The 22,006-nt window shown below is 41.1% G+C and overlaps 1 protein-coding gene across 1 annotated transcript in view; it reads right to left on the bottom strand.

Moving 5' to 3' along the window:
• crb (crumbs) overlaps window positions 1-22,006 on the bottom strand; it is a 61,874-nt gene that overhangs the window by 24,882 nt on the left and 14,986 nt on the right. The window contains exons 2-12 of the mRNA XM_068772915.1: window positions 16,655-16,828; window positions 10,388-10,599; window positions 7,859-8,054; window positions 7,259-7,355; window positions 6,384-6,535; window positions 5,548-5,667; window positions 4,567-4,689; window positions 3,669-3,811; window positions 3,139-3,391; window positions 1,941-2,012; window positions 1,380-1,508 (exon numbers count right to left, since the gene is read on the bottom strand). Of these exons, the coding sequence (XP_068629016.1) occupies window positions 1,380-1,508; window positions 1,941-2,012; window positions 3,139-3,391; window positions 3,669-3,811; window positions 4,567-4,689; window positions 5,548-5,667; window positions 6,384-6,535; window positions 7,259-7,355; window positions 7,859-8,054; window positions 10,388-10,599; window positions 16,655-16,828 (1,671 nt within the window). The remainder of the gene's footprint in view (window positions 1-1,379; window positions 1,509-1,940; window positions 2,013-3,138; window positions 3,392-3,668; window positions 3,812-4,566; window positions 4,690-5,547; window positions 5,668-6,383; window positions 6,536-7,258; window positions 7,356-7,858; window positions 8,055-10,387; window positions 10,600-16,654; window positions 16,829-22,006) is intronic.

The following is a 22,006-nucleotide window of genomic DNA, read 5'->3' as shown; positions in this document are numbered from 1 at the left end:
CATTCCGAATGCAGCCGCCGGACACGATGCCGTAACTACGATATTTTGAATCGATCGATCTAACATTACTAAAAAATTATAAACTACATGCGGTGTCTGTATTTGTCATCTAATGTTCAAATCAATGTCAACACTAAAATATAAAAATTGAGACATTGCTAGCAATCCCACTGTTGGGGTCACAATGTGGAGTTTCCATTTTAATTTTAGTGCCGAACGTACAGTTCAACTGTGTTACAACAAATAAAACATAAACTAAACCAGTTAACAGTCTATAGACATTAGTCCTTAAAAGTTGGTATAATATTTTGACAGTTGGCAACACTGTTAAGTAAAATTTATGCAGTATTTTTTTTTGGTTTTAACATATTGCTAATTAAAGTTAATCATATAACAATCTATTTAAGTTATACATTACGTAATTCATTATTTTTATACAATTCTTAATAAGAAGGACGTGGACTTAAGTTGTACGTATGTTCCAAACATGAAGACTACTTCTAATGTTCAACCAATAAAATCAAACTTTCTAATCAAACTTTATGACGCTACACTAATATTAAATATCATTTTAAGTTGCCAAACTTACTCCCAAGTGCACGATGACTTTTGTCATTTGATGTTTTTATTTATACTATTGTCAATATCGCAATTTGTATGCTGGTGTGTGTACAGCTGGTGTACCTAAAGAAGTAAATAATTTAAGATCCCGTGCTAATGATATTCTAGGTTATATTAGATCGATCGATTCGTCGCGCGGGGGCGGGACACGCTGCGCCACGTCTAATGGGGGGGAGGGGGCAAGCCGGGCTGCACTAACTAGTAACTGCGGCGGCCGCTCCCAAAACAAAAACAACGTGAACTAGTCGACGCCGCCCGCGGGACGCCCTCTGCAACAGGAGAAATCGCACTCAATTGGAAGCGCGGAGTTATTTCTAATTGTTCTTATTGTAACATCGTGCGCGTCAACTTCTTGTCTTCGTTATGACATGGTCATTAAAGCCCTGTGAGGATGTACGCTCACAACTGCAACACGCTGCACATATAACTTTGATAACTGTCTTTTTTACCATAGTAATTTGGTATGTGTTAAGTGTTTTTTTAAGTGTTTCCCAAATATAAAAAAAATATTTTGTTGAAAATCAGAAGATTTTTTGGATTGGAATATCGAATTTCGAGGTATTGAGGTATTACATTTCTACAGTGTTGTATACTTTATTGATATGAAAATTGTTTTTACATAAATCTAAGATGTGATCGTGCAGTGTTCACTGCACTTTGTGCTGTTCAAAAGACGACCGTGCAACGCGGAGCACCACAATGTTCTTTCCCGTGCACAAAACTGTGCTACCCGGTATTGAGAGTGTATTACAACGCACCTCTGTAGCCGGGCGCGCAGGTGCAGTTGATGCGGTCGCCGGCGCGCGCGCAGGTGGCGCCGTTGAGGCACACGCCCGACTCGCAAGCGCTCTCCGCCGACGAGCAGTTGGGCGAGCGGCCCGGTACTCCTGCGCATGCACACCTCAATATATCATCTCTATGACGTCATAATCAACATATCTAATATCCAATATAAACATTTACAGTTTCTTATAAGTGCCCAAATTAAAGGAACAGATCAAAACATTAGTAAATAATGTACACCAATGGACATTGTCAATCAAAAAAGAAACACAAAACAAAATAAGTACAGTGCACAGTCGGGGGCGGGCTATCCACTGGGTGAACTGATGACATGATCGAAGTAGCGGAACCATCATGGTGACCTTACAGAGAGGACAGTACCTCGCAATGAGCGTCTTTCGTCTGAAGAAAGTGGAGGAGCACAACAAACGGTCGTTGAGGCTTTAGGGAAATCGCTGGATATGGGCAGCATCGTAGAGATCTATGCCTTGCTTGGCTTGTATCAACTGACATGATAAGAAAATACCAAAACTCACCGTAGTACCCGAGGTCACAGACGCAGATCACTTGTTTGGTGACCATGACGCCAGCCACCATGCCGGGGAGACCTGTGGATATATAACTTATTAATATTTTAAGTTTTAATTTATACCACACGTCCTTGTGATGAAAAAGTCAATTAAACTATGTTGCTGTATAGATATAATGCTAAAAGCATAAATATGTTATTTTTGTCCAAGCGAAAAGTAACCTTAGGATCGGATATTTCATTTCAGTTGGTCTGATGTTGCAAGGCCTACTCAACACGTTCGTACATATAGCTTTTAACATTCTGACATATGTCCAGGAGAACTGAACCTTGACTCGATTTCTAAGCTTTAAAGGCATGAATGTATAACTCATCTGCTCTCAGTTAAAAAAAATACCGGCGAAAAATATTGCACATCGACATTTGGATGGTTTTTTTTATTTTATTTTACCTCAAACCTAAAGCCACTACTTATAGAAAAATTGGTGTATTTTATACAAAGAATAAAAATAATTATCAAAAGAAGCAAATGCTACTTGTTGTAACAGCTCCTAATAGATACCGGACTTTTTGTATTTCGTGCGACGGAGATAGCGCTCTACGTAGCCGAAATTAGCAGATTGTCTTTCCAAAGTCGATGCGCAATATTTATAACCATTACACTGTGTACAAAACTTAATGGTTTCGGAAATAATAATAAATGAAGTAATGATAATATAGCAAGAGAAAGCGTTTTCAATATGCGCACCATCACATTAAAATAAATTATAGTTTTTCTGGTTAAAATTATTTACCGTTTATTATCGATCTTCTACAGACTTTGTACTATTACAAGGCAGCCTATTGCATTCCAATATAAATGTAATATATTTCAGTATGTACCATTTACACAGGTGATTGGAAATAGGTGCAAAAGCTTTTATTTTGCGTTACTCAAATGACGCCAGACTTGTCGCAGCGAGGGCCTTGAGTACAAGCAATATTAGGATTGGGCTCATCTGTTAACTTCCTTTATATGAACTTAATTTAATTGTGTTTTAACTACTGACGTTGTAACTAGTGCTTATTCCTTCATTGTACCATCACTAATAGCCAACTTAGATAAGCTTGGACCGGGTTGTCTTACCACGAGACACTAGGACACCAAATAACTTTGTAAGCGATAATTTTGTGTATAGAATGTGTATGCTATTTGCATATAGTACCCAGGGAGTGTGCATCGCGGCAATGCGAGTGCGGCGGGCACTGCAGCTCCGCGCAGGCGGCTGCGTGCGCGGGCTGCGGCGTGGCCTGCGGGGCGGGGGGCGCGGGTTGCGGCGCGGGCGAGGTCGCGGGCAGCGGGGCGTCGCAGTGCGGCGGCGCCCAGCCGCGTGCGCACACGCAGCGGTACCCCGCGCCGCCGCCCTCCTCGACGCACGCGCCTCCTGCGCCGCACGGCCCGGACGCGCACGCCGACATCTGTACCGACAAATCATACTATCCATCCCGCTCAAACCAAATCCGTAACATGACAAGCGCTTTCTTCAACTAACTCTATGTGGATTATGATACGAATAAAGAAATATTTCTTGTTCTATTTACTACCATATACCTCGTACAGTCGGCCAAATATAGTCCAATAAAAACAAATATAGTCCAATAAAAAATAATTGAATAAGTATTTCCAGTTTTCTCGATCCTAGGCTTCCTGGGGAGGCTGCCCACTGGCATCTCGTCACTTGGGACATGCGGTTACCTTCTGGCACTGGTCGCCGGTGTAGCCGGGCAGGCAGGCGCACACGTAGCCGCCGTACGTGTCGTAGCACACGCCGTGCCCGCACACGCCGCGCTCCTCCTCGCACTCGTTCACGTTCAGCTCGCAGCGCGCGCCGCCGTAACCTGGATTGCGTTGTCATTATTATAATTAACAATTATTATGTGTGCTAAATATTATTATATTTATTTGAGCTCAATTATATTGCCGTTCCTGTAAAAGTGAAGTCTTCTGTAATTCTTTTCTGGTTGCTCAATAGTGATCACTATAAATTCTTGTTTTTAATCTGTGGCTCACAGAGTCATAATTGGTAATGCATAGTAAAAAGAATTTTAGTGGAAAAGATTCATCGTCATTATTTTAGACGCAGGGCCCTTCAACTCCAGAAATTTAAAGCCCTAGTGGCATTCAAGCGACGGATTACATCCTTTATTTTTCAAAAAGTATTAAATTGTTGTGCTTTTTTTTAAAACGTAGCCTTAATTTCTGACCATTGAAGTTTACGTCAGTTCATCCATGTATTAAATTAAGTTACATATTTTTGGCTGCTCTAAGGCCTAGGGGATCGCCAGAGATTCTAAATGATTTTGACCGGATTATGTTCAAAATACAAAAGAAAGCACCGCTATCAATGATCGAAAGTGAAATCATCATCATCGTATCGGCCGATAGACGCTGGCTGCAGCGCCTCCCCCAAAGACCATCTCGTCGACCGGTCTTGCGTTGCTCTCATCCAGGTACTTCGCGCGACTTCGACTATGTCGACAGTCTACTAAGTGGGTGGCATACCGGCGCACGGACGTCAATCAAGAAAACCTCTTGTCCTCAACGGTCACAGGTGAAAGTGATGTGAAATATGTGCACAAGATAATGATGGTACCGGTGCCAGTGCAGTCGCAGGTGTAGTTGTTGACGGCGTCGAGACAGCGGCCGCCGTTGAGGCAGGCGGCGGCGGCGCCCGAGCACTCGTCCACGTCCGTCTCGCAGTTACGCCCCGTGTACCCTGCAAGACACGCCTTCTGTTAGTCTTGTTACATGCCCAACACTGGGATACAATCCTTACCAAGAATAGAACAATACGAAGAGTCGTAAAATTAAATAAATACAACAGTGTATTGTCATTTTCTAGTGACCTATTACAATATTTATTTTTTTAATATTTTATATTATTATTGTACACGCTAGATAATGTATACAAAGTTTCATAATAAAGTGAAAAAGTGCAATGGGCGGTATTATCACACCAGGCAATTTCTTTCAGGCAACCATAATATGGAAACAGTAGAAGTTTATAAAATATACATATGTATATAATACTAGCTGTTCCCGCAAACGTTGTCTTGCAAAAAATAGGGTTTTAATTAACAAAAAAAATAAGGGTTGATCGTAGAGGAGTGAAAATTTAAGGTTGTATGTATTCTTGTATGCTGTATCATAATAAAATAAAAACCAAAAAAAAATTGTCAAAAAATAAAAATAAAAATTTAGGGGTGGACCACCCTTATGACTTAGGGGTATGAAAAATAGATAGTAGCCGATTCTCAGATCTACTGAATACGCATTTAAAATTTGGTAAAAGTCGGTCAAGCCGTTTAGGAGGAGTTCAAGTTCGAACACCGTGACACGAGAATTTTATATATTAGATATTTATATAAATGCAGTTATAAATAAAAATATCAAACTGACATACTATATTTACTGTACACATACTTAAGATGTTTATTACTATGAAGTTATTGAAAGTCAGTAAATGCGTCTTTACAAGTAAACTTGTTTATACGTACTCGTGTGCGTGAGTGTGCAGTACATGCATGAATGGGTGTACTTTGTGCACATTTGTGTGCGTGCGCTTGTGCATTACCTGGCGGGCAGGCGCAGATGTAGGTGTCGGCGCCGGGCGGCACGCTGCAGCTGCCGTTGTTGCGGCACGGGCCCGCCACGCACTGCGGGTCCAGCGACACCTCCAGCTCACAGAACGTGCCTTCAACGAACCACAAACATTACATTTTCACCAGGCAGGACGATGGTCTACCTTTCCGTCTACCTTAAAACGTCTTAAGGTAACGAAGCTTGAGAGCTTCTAGGTAGACGATCAAGGGCTCCCTCGAGAGGACCTTGGCTTAAGCTGATGTTCGTCGATAGGACACGTTTAGCATTCCGACACGAGGGCAGTTGGTAGGGTCTAACCTCGACTTGGCCGGTTGCTATTACCTGGCTAACATTACTACCACTTTGGAAAGAAATGGCAAGAAATTCCAGCAACGCTGTCTATCTAGAATTGTAGGGTGTCGGAAACCCCTATAATGCATGAGCCGACTTCAATTTTGACGAGGTCAGTTGGTTTTCGAACGGCTGTGAAATGTTATCGAGCATCAGTGGTACAACATGCAGTGGTAGTCGTGTCTCACGGTGAGTTGGCTCACTCTGTGTTTGGCACTAATCGGTGTAACATAACTCCTGAAGATGCCCCGTAGAGGGTTGAAACACGTGTTGAGTGATTTAACGGTGGTAGTTGTGTAATTCGCGTTGCTTGCCGCATACGCATTTATCAGCGGGCTGGCGGGCGGTGCACTTTGTTGCACGACTACCACTGCATGTGCGGATGAACTTCCGCAAATTTACGCCTGATTCCATTAGATAAACAAACAATCTCTATAATAACTAAAATTTGAAGTATGCTTCCGAGGCCGAACTCACCGTGGTATCCGGGCGCGCAGAGGCAGGTGTAGTCGCCGCGCGCGTCCTCGATGCAGCGCGCGGCGTGCTGGCAGGGCGCGGAGGCGCACGGCTCGCCCGCGTCCACCTCGCAGTTGTTGCCGGTGTAGCGCGCGCTGCAGTGGCACTCGTACCTGTGCACCGCGGTCAGCTACTTACATACGAACTTTTTCACAAATAAATTGACTCGCTGCTCAATAGATGGCGCTGTGCCCAATATTTTAATATCTCATATTATCAAACAGTGAACATCCATGCCATTAAGTCATAGGACGTCCATTTAAGGACACAGATTCCCAGCAGAACCGGTAATGAGCGGCCTGCAGCCAGCGTGTTCTACCTTAACAAGGAAGTCTGACCTTGTGGGCGGATGGCCAACGCTGCTCTCGCTGATCTGAGATCTCCACTCCAAAACCTTGAGTCCCCGACCGCTGGAACCGATACTAATCCCTGTGCTTCGGTAATATTGCGGTACAATTGGATATTTTCACCTACATTATGATGTTTGTATACTTAGAGACTGCAAAATATTTGGAGGTGGATCCTCAGTATGGTTACAAAGGTCATCAAATAATCTCCAGCATAACATTTACAAAGGTCACCTTAAAGTAGAATAGCTATTTGTCTTTTACAAATGTTGTCAACCTATTGGAATTTAGTTAAGCGTCCCTTGATTTGAGGTGACAGAGCACTGCAGACAGCTCGAAGGCTTCCATATTTTAATAATTCTTCTGGGCCGCCAGTCTCCTGGGCAGCGTTGGAGTACGCATTATGAAGTGGAGCTTGGTTCGACCTGTCACTTGAGACACTTCCATTAACTCATCAATATATGTACATAGCTATCACGCGTGGCTCACCGGTCATGGCGCGAGATGCAGGTGCCGTGGCGCATGCAGGGTTCATTGTAGCAGTGGTCCTTCGGCGGGATGCGCAGCACGTCCTTTCTGTCGATGCCTGTGAATACCACGGCTATATTTTAATATCGACAAAAAAGTATTTATTCACTTTCCGCGCTATGTGACTTTCTAACACAGCTCTTGCTTGACAATACAAATTATATCAAACTATATATACGGAATGTGAACGTGACCGCGTCCGCTGGTTGGTTTAAAGTAATTCCTGATGGTAGACGAATCGTCATCATCATCTTAGTCGATTGTCGCCAACCGCAAGGCATAAGCCTCGCCTAAAGACGGCCACGGTGACGTCGCTTTTGGGGATTTTTTTGAAGATCAACAGGTTTTCTTTTAAAGGAATTCTAATTTAAAAAAGAGAGACTATACGGATATACTTTTTAGAAAGACAGTGGAAAAATAAATTATTACAATTAACTTATTTATAGTATTTATTATTACTTTTAGATTACTTCGTATAGGTTAGATTCAGTTAAATAAGCTCCCTGTACACGGAGCGGCACACCAGGGATAGACAGTAAGTAATACGCGTGTCGCCCTTACAGTCGTCGGTGGTGAGTGGGCAGTGGCCGAAGAGTACGTTGCGGTGCTGGGCGTGAGCCGCGTGGAACTCCAGCTGTGGGCCCTCGTGCACGCAGCCGCTAAACAGGTTGCCCACCAGCAGCACGGCGCCGCCCGCTTCCAGCGCGCCTGCCAGTGGGCTCAGTACCTCCGGGTTCCACGTCACGTTCGATATCACCTGCCGACCATAATCACGATTGTTATTGTACATATGTTAACATCAAAAATAAAGATAAGTTTGTTATACCTTTATCTGTGCTTAATAAAATTACACTCCCGTCTAATATCTCTACATTATTTTGTAATAAATTTAGGAAGTTCATTAAACAAAAACTTCTAAAAACATCTTATAGTGAGAAGGAATCTTAAGTAATTATGAAGTTGGGAATGAATTGTTCTTAGTGTATTAAGGATTAGTAAAAGTGACCACGAAAATAAAACGTTTGAGTTTGTTGTGGGCCCTTCCCAGATGAGCGCGCGTTTGTTCTAACTGATTCTGTTTTCTATCAAATAAGGTTATCATCTTCACTCTTAAATCACAGCTTGAATCAGAGGAACATTTTGGTAACACAATATCGACGACTCATCCTTATTTAATTTAATTACATTAATTTCTAGTTTTTTTTTCTTTATAGAGGTTGCACCGGCGGAGAAACGCGTGTGGATATACCCCACTGCGTTGCGTAAATGCGCTTTAAGATAGAAACGACAAGAAGTGACAATAAATGAATCCAATTTTTCTTTCTTCATCTTAGTCGTATGCTCTGGCCAAAATATTCGTAAACTTTTAGACAATGTCCTTGTCTCGTCTACCCTTTAGCATCAGATTTTTGAGAACATGGCTAAGCTATACCCTACACCTGGTAGAAGGCGATTAAAAATAACTTTGATTTCACGGACTTGTGGCCTGAACAGTGGACACTGGAGGAGAGGTTTCTTTGTACAATCACACACCCATGACAAAAGCACACTTGTGGCACTGCCGTCAATAATGAGGGGTGAACAAGTGAATATAATTTTCAATTAAAATCCGGGACAATGGCTTCGGTCCGATGTTCCGCGCGGTCGCGTATCGTGTAATTACAAATTTCATTTGCATTGTCTCCAGTTCGTTGCGCCGAGGAGGATGTCTTTTGTTGCGACCTCTTTGACTGAATTCGATCCGGACACAGGCGGGACTTGCGGGTTAAGATAGAGATATATTTATCATGCAACACTTTTACATTGTTCGATTCTCGTACTCTTTTACCACTATACTAATTTTTACGTTTGTAATTAAGTAATGTTGCTTTAGTATGAATGAGTACATTAAAAATCAGAGTCATTTCACAGCAGTTAACATGACCTATGTTGGTTATGTTAAAAATAATCTTTATGATGATCGAGAAGTTGTCTTTGCAAATAGTATATATATAAGCTGTTTTTACTTATAAGTTACTTTGTTGCTATGAAATAAATAACCTATTACACAATCTAGTATGATGTAACCATGTAAAAACTTTCGGTGGCAACCAAGAACAGTGCTCATCATCATCTCCTCTTATGAGTTATCCGTCACTGTCTTGACAGAATAATTTATCAATAAATTCAACTAATTCTTAGATAATCATTATGCAAATATTTTTTTTATTTCGTCTGAAATTTGCATCCGTCGTCTGTTCATTTATAAGCGGCCAGACTGTAGAAAACAACGGGCATCCCTTCCATCGGCGCTCAGAGCGAGCATCGATATTTTTGCTATAAGTATCTTACATAAGCATGTTTCTTTCACGAGGCATCTTGTGTATAGATTGTCAAAGAAAGGCTGGTCATGCACTGTTCGTAATTTCGAGAGGGTTTGAACACTGTGCCAGCTCAAGCGATTAAGCACAGCGTTCCGGGCAGCGCGTCGTAGAATAAATTAAATATGAAACAATTCGGGGTGAAGCACTCAATGCGCGCGACTTCCCAGAGCACCGGAGAGCGCGGCCTTCCGCGCGGCCGCCGATTGTTTTAGAAAGTAAGTCTTTAATGAGCTCGCTTCTCGCCGGCGCTCGCGCCGCGCCAACACCAAATGCAACGAAGCTACATTGAACCCGGAGACAAACGATGTACATTTGATTTACTTAACTGTGTTTAACAAACTAAGCTGTTGTCTTCGGCTGTACTCATTATTCTCAAATCTACAAGTTTTTTAAATTATTTCGCATTTGTCAAATATAGAAAATCTACGCTGTTGATAATTGATTGATTTGATCTTAATAAAAAGATAATTATATTCCTCCATGGATGACTTTGACGAAATGTGAAGTAAGGTTTGATATTCCGTGTATATTTTTATACTGTTTTTAACAATATTAGCATGCTAAACATCCGACATCTGTTACCCCACATCTAAGAGATTAAATGATATTATGCCTCGTACACAATTCAAAAATCTTTATGATTTTTATTATAGCGAAGAAGGGGGGCCCGCGTCCCTGGGAAGGCGTTTTATTTTAAAAAGTGTGTTTGGATGAGCGCGGCCATTACCTGCGTGTCCTTGTCGACCTCGAGCAGTAGCGAGAGAGGCTCGGGCCGGTAGCGCAGCGCCACCCAGTGCCAGCGGTTGTCGAGGGTGGCGCGCGCCAGCCCCACCTCGCGCTGCGGCTGCCCGGGCCGCGCCCATGACACCACCACCTGCTCGAACAGCGCCGTCACGTGCAGCGTGTAACCCTCGAAGCGCTGCGAGAACAGCTCCCCACCTGCAACCAGAGCGCTCATCAGACTACCACCGACCGCCATTAGCCATGTGAGGCGAGAGACGCGAGGGCGCGATTGACAAGACACACACGAGATATTTCAGAAAAGACAGTTTGATGATTATCTATCTACCCCGTTCTGATGACCGGCAATTGCACGCGCATTCAATCTTCGATATGATATATATCATAAATGAATTCACCCAGTAGGTCCATGTACCCCACGTAGATATAAGTTGATTGTAACGGAAACTTTAATAAAGAAAAAATATTTTCACTTTTGTAAAAATTGTAGCTATTTTGTAAAAAATGAAAGACAAAATTGCCTTCCATTAGCAAATCTGTTAATATATACAGACCAATAAAATGAAGCTAGATCAAGTCTTAGCTTTCTCGAATCTGTCAAAACGTTGAGACTATATATTTGCAGCCCCCTTTACATACATTAATCCTGCCTAATGGAACAGTACTTTTATTATGATACTTCAACTTTCATCAATTTTCATTTTAACTTATTTAACTTATATTTCATATCATAAAATTTTTTAATATCGACTGATAAATGCTCGCTACAATTATGGTACTGTAAACACGCCAAAAACATATAATAATCGACATAAGATAATTGACTCCAAGCCCGTAGTCCAGGCCAACGCCGCGAGCCGAATATCGACGACTTCGAGTAATGATATTTAGTCTTATGTTTAGTCTGAACAGTCGTAATAGTGGAAAGCTAACAAACCGTGGCACCCGCACAAGTTCACATCGTGTGACACTCATGTTTACGTAAAACGACACATTAACAGCTTCTCAATATTTTATAAACTGGCCGGTTAAATAACATCTTGTCCAATAGTCCGAGATGCCTTATGCAATGGACAATCCATTCTATTATCTGATGCAAATTGAAAAATAATCCTATACATGAAAACTTTTACGATAATCGTATACAAACGTAACATTATAGTGATTATTGACACAACGTACGAATTGCACACAAAAGCACAAAAGAAACGTACCAACGATGAATGTATCGAAATACAATAAATTACAAACAAGATATTTAAACAATCATAATCTACACAAGTGTTCACCTGAACTCATAAGTAAGCAAATAAATGGAACCGATATATAAAATCATTTATTTATTTATTCAGGTACACCAGCAGTACACATAAATTAAAATTACACTAAAAGTTATCGTATAAATAATGGTTCCGTTATGTGTTCCCTTATAGCTGACACGATATCAAAAATTAATTTATACAACATTGCAGAAAGATCAGACCACATCAAAGAAAAATAATGACTTAAAAAAGAATGAAGAGAAAAGTGATCGCACGTAAGAGGAAACACATCTTGCTTACGACTTTAAATAACAAAACAGCTATTAATTTGAGATGTTTTCTCCGATTTCTCCTCCGTTTCTCATTGTATATATTGTAGAGATAACATCCAATCAATAAATTTGTAATAACAATGAACATTAAACATGAAATTATGAGAGAATTCACATTTTAACTACGAAGCCTTTTAAAACCGGACTCCACTAATAATCTTGCGTGCCCTGCATGACTTGCCTATGCGCTTCTCTCCTACCAGTACACTACAGCCCCAGGCTTTTTTGACCGGTCACGTAAAAATTTTTTAAGAAGGTCCCAATGCATGGCTCACATTCGTAGATGATGAGGAAATGTGCGTAAGATGTGACTAGATCTCTTTCACTTGTGTCACTTATTGAATCGTCTATTCATGCCAATTCTGCTGAAGATTCCATCAAGCCAGAATAATAATTGGATTCGACGCGAGTGTTCCTCCGCTCCTTCCGCGTGCCACACCCGCACACCAGTACCGACTTAAAGTTGGATGTAAGGATCTTTAGTTTGATCCTTCGTAACCCGACCCAAGCGGTATCTGTTCTTTCGCAACGAAAAATTATCGATTTTTTTTTAAATCTTCAATAATAACGAAACAACGCGATTGCCTTAGTAACGGAAAGACGTAAAAGCCAAAAAAAGTTCGTTTTTATAATTTTTTTTTGGATATAATTTAAAGCAATTATTTAAATAGACTTTGTACTACAAGACGGGTTAATTACGAAATAAAAAAACTATTGTTATTTTGTACTCGTACATAAATATATTGCTCTCGGAAAACTAGCCGTGCCCTCCCGCACTCGCCGGCTACAGAGTTGAATGAAGCCCAACCACTTTTTCTTCGGTTTCCGAATGTCCGGTTTTAATAAAGATACCCAACCGCCGGAGCAGAAGACAGGTTTATTGGATATTCCTAACCCCACGTGGATAGGGACGCAACCGCGGTGCATTTTTTGCTACGGTGTGCAACGATATTAAGACGGTGCTCCTGTAAACCAAATAATGCAAATCATCTAACAGTGTAAAAATGCATATCTATAGTCAAGTCATGAGCTTAGAAACTTTGCAATTTACAATAACGGTTACATTTCTTCCGAAAAGGACAACGTGTTGTGATAGTCTGAAAATAAGAAATATTCCATCTCTTTAAAGACAAAAATATAGTTCCTTTTCATATATCCACGTGGAGCAGTATCTATGAAGCTTTTATGAGTCATGCCACACCTTAGCCTATCTGAAATTCCTATGCCCCCTATATAACATACATAATTTTTATATCATGGGCAAAAAGGGTTAAACACTTGTCGAGTCCGCTTTAGAATTGCCCCCCTTAACAATCAGATTGCCATCCTGTTGGGTACGGACCCCACATAGGAAAACACTGCTATCGAGGAGCGTGACCCTTTTTGGAGAGTCTTGGCAAAGGCCTCTAGTTTCCAAAAGTTTAAAAACCGCTATACGTGTCATGTGGAAAGGCGAATGAACACTATTAGATCCGCTTCTCTTAAACTCTGTATCTACTTACGGAGAGCTAAAGGCATTAAACCAAGTACAAGATAGTAGTTCGTTCCGAGTGTGCATCGGTGTACGCCGGTGCTACTATCTAACTGTATATCTCAATTGCTTATAAAAAGATCGTCTTCTCCAGATCTTTGAAGCGCAACCAACGTTAATTAGTAGTCACTGAAAAAAATGTTCATTTACGTCACGTCTAATTCGATTTCTTAATCGAAGAAGCGCAAAAAGCGGTCGCGTCGCCAGGCGCTCGCGTGCGCCGCACAAAAACGCAGGCGCGTGCGCAACGGCGCCGCGTAACGCACCGAGCTGCTTGATGCTACCGACCGCTAAGGTTTTTGGTCTGTTTATTATCATATTTTTCATTCGCCAGAGGTTCAGAAAGTATAGACTTTAGTTACGCCCGACTTAAAGAATGTCTGGGAAGGTACCACTGTAAGCGAACTTTACCTGTCCAGACTGAAGTTTGTTAATGTAACGTCACAGTATTTCTTGCTACTGACGGCTGCGGTTATAAAATTATAGCCTCATCATCATATCAGACAGCCACTGCAAGGTGTCGGCCTCCCCAGCGATCGTCGAGTTGCCTCGCTGCCCGCTTTCAAAGACCTAAGTTACGTCTACCAACTCGTGGTCGCCACTCTAGAAACTTTTTTCCCCTACGGCCATCGATGTCAGGAACATCTGCTACCTCAGATGAGCAACTCTTTGTGTAACGACAGAGATTTGGATTCTTTTACAAATCGCCTCATTACTGATTCTATATGGTCGTGAAACTCTCAGATTAACCTTCTGCACAGCTCTGCGGGTGACCTTGAGCTTGTTATTGTAGCTTAACGACTAAAGATGTCTATAACTGTAATATATAGATACGTCTATAACTTCATTGAAGTTTATTAATGCAGCTACTGAACTATTTCATTATTACTTTAATGAATAAAACTGTGCGAACAAAGTTAAAAACGACGAATTCAAAGAAAAAGTATTACGAAAGAGTGTCTTATACCTTTTAAATCTAACAGTACAACAAAACAAACAAGAAACATCAAGAAACAAAAAACAACAGTACAAAAAACAAACCTTGCAGTTAAGTTTAAAATATATTTATTCAATTAGGCATTTACATGCGATTTTGAATTGTCGATTATTTCAACATTATATGTAGTAAGCTATTATTGGTCCGGAACGCTGACCTGTCTAGAAAAGCCGGTCAGAAACTCAACAGTTGCTCTTTTAAATGAAATTTAACAACTTTCCACGTGTACTTACTTTATTAACCATTTGAATAAGTCGACAAACAAAATTTTACACCTATTACATAAAAACTCTTGAATTCCATGTTCAGATTTATGAAACTACTTTTCAATTTAAAATTTAAAACGAAGAAAAATGAAACAGGTAAAAGTATGATATGTTTTTAAAATTCTAAATACATATACTTTTGCAAATAATTACGCGCATACTACAAGACGTCGGTTTTCCCGCCACAACCGGCGCCATATTGTTGTCTGACAGCGCATGCGCGACGCACGGTTGACATCAATCAACTCTGACGCGGCTGTCAGTGGTCGTCGGTATTTAGACTGTAGTTATTACGATTTGCAATTGTTACCTATGGTTGATAGTCGGTAATAAGTTAAAAGTAATTAACTGCATATAAAAATAAACCTTCTTTCAGCTCTGAAACACTTGTAAGATGTACATACTAGCATTAACACGTTGAACGCCAGACTAAAAACCATGTTTAGTTCAGTGGGCCGCGACGAACACCATGTGACTGCCATCATGTTGGGTCCAAGAGGCCGGGTCGGACACCGTGTGTCCGCATGCCCTCGATCACTTCAGAAGCCTCTAGGGAGCCAACGGACAGTGTTTCGACTGTTTTTACCAAGGCATGTGACCCGCGCGGCCCCGCAAAAAAATAATGGGTAAATTGCTGTTTCTGTAAGTCGCCCATTATTTTTAAGGGTTTTACTGACAATATATATTTTCGATTTAATGGTGTGGCCCCAGGGGACAGTATGCTGTCGGACACATGGTGCCCGCCATGGCGTTCAACGTGTTAACCAGTTCATAAATGCAAACGCAGTGAGTGATACAAGATATTGATAATATGTTACTTGAACTTTTTGTTACAAAAGTTGTAATGTATTTATGCAGGATAGATGCATAAACATATTTTTGACAATAAGTACAGTTTGTTTCTCTTAAATGTTTAAATTATGTACGTCACTGAGAGCATTATTTTTTTTTCAATATGTCGTTTTTAGTTGCTTTTGTATTTTCCCACATAGGCATTTACTTGAACATTAGGACTAACGCGGTAGTACAATACTACTATGTTTAGAGGTATATGTCGCGTTTAACTGTAACACCAATAACTCTCATCGTGTAAAAAAATCCATGTAAAATTATGAGAGACGATGCTGCCGTGGAGCTCTGAGCATAATGAGCAAACTGACTTTCAATCTGCGGAAACTACTAATTCCACTCACGCAAACCACAAAAATAAATTGTAAGAAAGTAACTTGAGACCCCGATCTGTCCCCGCGTACACCAGAATTAGTTCCGTACTTGTGCTGTTCCATTCCATCAGCGTGTGAAGCCGACGCCTCACGGACTGTTACAAAATGGCGTATTATGTACAAGTAGAACACCCTATTGAACGTGTGTAATGTCGGATTTAATGCTTTATTTGCAACTTTTGATGAAGATGTTAGAAAACCATCATCATACTATTAGACGATAGACTCCTGCTGAAAGGCATTGGCCTGCCCAGCTCCCTCAGGTCGCCACAGTGAGCCATCGTGCTCTGCCCACTTCCAGCGACTTCCCGCGATCATAACTATGTTGTCAGTGCACCTAGTTGCAGGACCTCCGACCCACGTCGCGTCTACTAGCCTGTGGCCGCCACTCGAGGACCCTTCGGTCACAACGGCTAACGGCTGCACGAGCACGAGCACGTTCTGACCTGCCCAATGCTACTTCGGATATGAAGATTTTTGCAAATAAAATAATTGCTCTATTTTTACAAAAAGAAACTCCACTGACTTCGTTTCAGTAGGCGGCGTGTTACGTACTAATGTAAACTTAATTTAAGCTTGACTATGATTAATATGTGTAATAATCTTATGTTATAAAGTCATTTTGATTTTGACTTAGCTTACCAACACACGTGCGGAAGCTTAGGCCGACCAGCTGCTTGAGGGAGATGGGGCGCGACAGTCGGATGTAGGAGCTACCATTAAAGTAGGCCTCCGGGCGGTCCGACGGGCCCGCGGGGCCGCCGCCCTGCGCCCCGCCGCATGCCAGCGCCCACACCACCAGCGCTGTGTAACAACCTGCAACAACGAAACCGACGTTCTTATATCATGCCTGATTTTGTACTGCGTTAAAAATTTGTGAAAGTGATTAAAATAAAAACCAACTGAATTTATTTCAGACATGTTCTCAGCACACTTCTCTTGTGGTACATGTCCAACGGTTCAAAGTTGAAAGTAACGCGGATAAATGTATGACTAGACGCTACTGCGGTAGTTGTGCAATACACCAAATTGACATCGCGAGTAAACGTGACTTCCACTGAAGATAATAATAAAGTCCTTTATTCCGAAATTAGTATTTACAAAATAATTTATTGCTACACATTTTAATACTAAATTTATTTTTAAAGTATGTCTCTAATTTCAGCGTGCCTGTTGGCATAGGCCTCCTCCAAAAACTTCCATTGACTTCTGTCGTTTGCAACCCTTCTCCATTTTACACCCGCAGTCAGTTTTAAATCATCTTCCCATCTTATTTTTTGTCTTCCTCGATTTCTTTTTCTCTCGGGTACCATTCTACTATGGCCTTGCTCCATTTCCCATTCTTGTCACGAATCATGTGACCGGTCCATCGCCACTTTTGTCTACTGAAGATACATAACTTAAAAATAAAAACACTAGTGATTTGCTAAGATTTTTCTCAAGAGTAATTCTTCGAAAATCTTTGACCTGGATTGCAATTATCTCATCGGTTAAAGCTCCCGAAAGTTCAAGCATGAGCCATTGGCTGCTTTTGTGACAGCGATAGAACACAAAAGTACGACCGCAGCCGGCATTCGCAGCTGCACACGAATACATAGCACGTGACGCACGCGACGCACGGCCCGGCCGCGTAGCATTATGTCAATCCATTATCTAAGGCGCCCGCGACCGCAGCCGGTCACCGGCCGCTTGCCTAACTTAAATCTCTGTCAAATTTCTATCGCAATTCACTTCTATAAGCCTTCGCTAAGTACACAATACACACACACACGCGCGTAGTGTTTCGTGAAAGTTATGTCTCAACACAAACTTAAATGTCATCTCGCGTTACGAGAAATATATTTTTTAGCTAAGTAACGAAGCGAATCGTGCATGTGTCCGTATGGCTGCGGGGATCTCTCACTGAAACGTCATGCTATCAAGTGATATACAATTAAACACGTCACCTGCTTCCTCTTACAAGAGATATTTAAAGGCCCCAGATTTATTGCAGGAGAGACATTTTGTCTTAAACATATTGACTGACTGTAATTCACAGGCCGGTTGTCTGCCGCAGCTGTTCTGACCAAATTACTCATTTCTTACTCTGTAACTTGTTGCTGTATACATTTTTCGCGAAGTCGAAGTAGTACTGAGTGCTAAACTAAACTTCGTTTTTAGTAATATAAGCTTAAGGCTTCTCTGAAAGCCCCTTGTCGAGTCTTTACATATTTTTACCGCGGGTTGTGAGGTCCCAACCTCTTAAGTCGCTTGTACGGATATTTCTCGGGGCAGAGACCTCGCATTGGCTTATCAGTCGGGCCCAACCTCTACTTAATCAGCAACTGATGAATCGATCGAGTAGAAGTCCGGCCCTTTCCGGAAATTCCTCAATTTCCACTACTACCTCTATAGATGACTTTAACATAGGCTGCCAGTACTAATCGCACAATCCCTGAGTTGTTTAGAACTTAGGTCACACGGATAAGCTACGACGTACAAATCACTTTAAAACCAAAACTTTAAAGTAATGTTGACTTATGTCTCTTTAGTTAATGATTAAAAAAACTAATAGCGTATTGTGAGTACAAGGGGCATGAGGTGGCGTACGGGGCGATAGACGCGCAGTCTCATTCGCATGCGGCGCGCGGGTGCGCGGGCGCGCTCGGTTTGGGCATGCGGAGGCAGCCCGCTTCCCTGCGTCACTCGCCATCTAACCACGAGAGCCGCTGCCCAGCCGCAGCGCGCAGCCTTCACCGTCCTTATTAAGAAATCCCAACCGGTCCTGCAACCTATTCGGGCTCAAGCCTTCTGTTTGCGAATTAAACCTATATGTAGAACGATGAATGAATCACAATGAGACAGACAGTTTCAAATATCGAATACAATATTTACAAACCGTCAGCGCACGCGCATCGCTGCCTGTTTGCAAATACAGCGCATTGTGTTGTGCCGAACAGTGGCGTGATGCAACATCCTATATCTAAATCTTCACGCTTGCGTCCACTTCTATTGATCTAGTTTATTGATCAAGACATTATTCATGTCGATCGTTCCATAAAAACTCTATTAAGAGATTTCGAAAATTCAAAATGGAAATTCGAGTAAAATTTTGAATTTCATTTATTTCTAGAAATTCACGAAATACTGAACAAAATCAAATTTATTGTCCGCTAAGCTGGTACAGTAGGGCAATAATCGGACACATCTTATGAAGGTATAGAAGTATCGTCGGCATGGTTTTACTTACGCGCAAAAGAGGCGAAGGTTCATTGACAATGTCTACACGAAAAATTGCTACAATTGCTAACAGATATTAAAAATTTTTGTTAAAAATGTTAATAATAAAACGAAATTTATGAAAATAAATTCAATGTCACCTGTTTTAAGGTGCCAAGTCGTACACCAGTGCAAGCCTTGACTAATGAAGTCAACAAGCAGAGTCGGAGCCTTTTCAACTTTGACAGTTCCGATCTGATCTTGAGTCCACAAGATGTCATAACAACCAGTTACGCGTATGTCTGCATTACAGCATTCGTGTGTGTGTGTATATATATATATATATACGCCGACGGACTTCAGATGGGTTATAAAGCCGTAGGAACGCCGTGATAAATATATCACGGAGATTTCTATGATAATCAATGCTTGATACTCCATTATTTACAGATTTTCTCTATAAAGTGACCAAGAAGGAGAACCTACAGAGGTGACCTCGGCTTGGGAGCTCTATGTTAAAAATTCCTATTGGAAGGTGTTCGTCCGAGAGAACTGAACCTCTCGATTCAGTACTATCACCGCATAACGCGAGCTTTTACAATTTCATGACATCACTGCTGATTCGGAATGCGCGGCCTGAACCGGCACGCTCTACCCGAGGTGCCCATTAGCAACAGTTGACTAACCTTTCTTTGAATTAATTCTCAAACTACAACAGCCAAAGGCGGCCAACTGTACACGTCATCGAATGACGTCACGCCGACGGCATTACGTATGTGAAGCAACGTTGTTGATGATGGAAAATACAACACACTGACCGATCGTTCGGATGTATGACTTGTTTTCTTATTAATTGCTGTTAAATTGGTGGAAGTAACATATTTTTGACTAGTTACTATGTATTTTTATCACATACTAATGCTGTTTGATCGTTGGCATCTATTACTAAAATGGTTTTCAGAGTCAACCTTTTTACTATACGAGGGTGGATTGAAAAGTACTCGGCCTAACACAGATCCATTCAATTCTAAAAATCAAATCTACCCACATTATTTAGTTCAGTTCACACTAGTTCATTGTGTGAAGTTCGAAACGTGTGCGATAATTAGTTGTGATTTTATAAATTTATTAACAAAGTAATCGGACATAATTTCCGCGAATGGAGCAAATCGAGCAGCGTGCCGTCATTAAGTACCTCCATAAGAAGGGGCTATCATCAAAAGCCATCCATGATGACATGGTCAGTACATTAGGCGATTGTGCTCTGTCATATTCATCCGTCAAAAAACGGATAGCAGAATTTAAGCGTGGTAGAGAGAGTGTGAAAGATGAACCCCGCTCTGGAAGGCCTTCGACGTCAACTACTGACGAAAATATTAAAAAAGTACTTGATTTAATAATTGGAGACCGCAGATTAAAAATTAGAGAGATAGCCGAGATTATAGGCATCTCTTATGAACGAATTCAAAACATCATTGTCAACGAGTTGCGTTTCCACAAGGTGTCTGCGAGGTGGGTTCCGCGACTGCTTTCAATTGAACAAAAAAGGACGCGATTGACTATTTCACGCGACTGTTTGGAGTTATTTGAAGCCGATGCAGATGATTTTTTGAATCGTTTTGTTACTATGGACGAAACATGGGTTCATTACTGTACACCGAAAACAAAACAACAATCAAAACAGTGGAGAAGACCTGGTTCACCACCCCCTAAAAAGGCTAAGTCGATTTTGTCGGCAAATAAGGTGATGGCTTCAGTATTCTGAGACTCGAAAGGTGTGATTATGATTGATTATCTTGAAAGGGGTCAGATTATAAACTCTGATTACTACTGCACCTTACTACGTCGTTTACGAGAGGAAATAAAAGAAAAACATCGAGGAATGCTCAGAAGAAAAGTCCTGTTTCATCAAGATAACGCCTGTGTTCACACGTCAGTACAGTCAATGGCTGAAATTCACAACTGTGGCTTTGAACTGTTACCGCATCCGCCGTATTCACCTGATCTGGCACCATCAGACTTCTTTCTGTTCCCTAACCTAAAAAAGCACTTGGGAGGTCAAAGATTTTCGACAAACGACGAGGTCAAAGCAGCTGTAGATGCATATTTTGACTCTAAGGAAGAATCATTTTTTTTAACGGTCTAAATGCTTGGAAGGGGAGGTGGCAAAAGTGTATTGAACTTGATGGTGATTATGTAGAAAAATAAAAATATAACCGATTTAGTATGTGTTTATTTTCTTGGTTAGGCCGAGTACTTTTCAATCCACCCTCGTATATAAGCTAAAGGCTTCCGCCGTACACTCGATTGTCTCAAGCTGTTGACCGCAATAGGAAGTTTTTGGTACGAGCGAACACTCACGATATATCCTATCATCATTTGAAAAGAAACGATATATATAAATAAAACTTAACCCCGCGCACGGTTGAAGTCTACACTCTTACAAAATAATCCAATAAGTTTGAATAACTTTAAAATTGTCATTTCTTTTTTTTTCTTTGAAAATATTTAAAATTGTCATTTCTTTAAATATTTCATTTTTTTTCAAATAGAAGCCCAAAATGAAGTTTTCTTTTATTTACACGTTTAAGTTTAGTAAGAAAGTAACTAGGAATTATTGTAAACAAAACATTAGCATTTACTAAGTAACACAATATTCGCATTAATTATAAACACTTTCCGGCGCCGGTGCGTACGTTCCAATGTAACATCTCTTTAAGACGCGCGCTACAGATTTCAACATCATCATCATCACCCATTGGAAGACATAAGCCTACCCCAAAGATCGCCATGATG

Source organism: Battus philenor, unplaced genomic scaffold, assembly GCF_028537555.1.
Source record: "Battus philenor isolate CCGP_79_NKW_IND1 unplaced genomic scaffold, ilBatPhil1.0.hap1 SCAF_5, whole genome shotgun sequence".
NCBI classification, from domain to species: domain Eukaryota; kingdom Metazoa; phylum Arthropoda; class Insecta; order Lepidoptera; family Papilionidae; genus Battus; species Battus philenor.
Note: the sequence above shows the minus strand (reverse complement) of the source record. Positions and strands in the feature narration are given on the sequence as shown.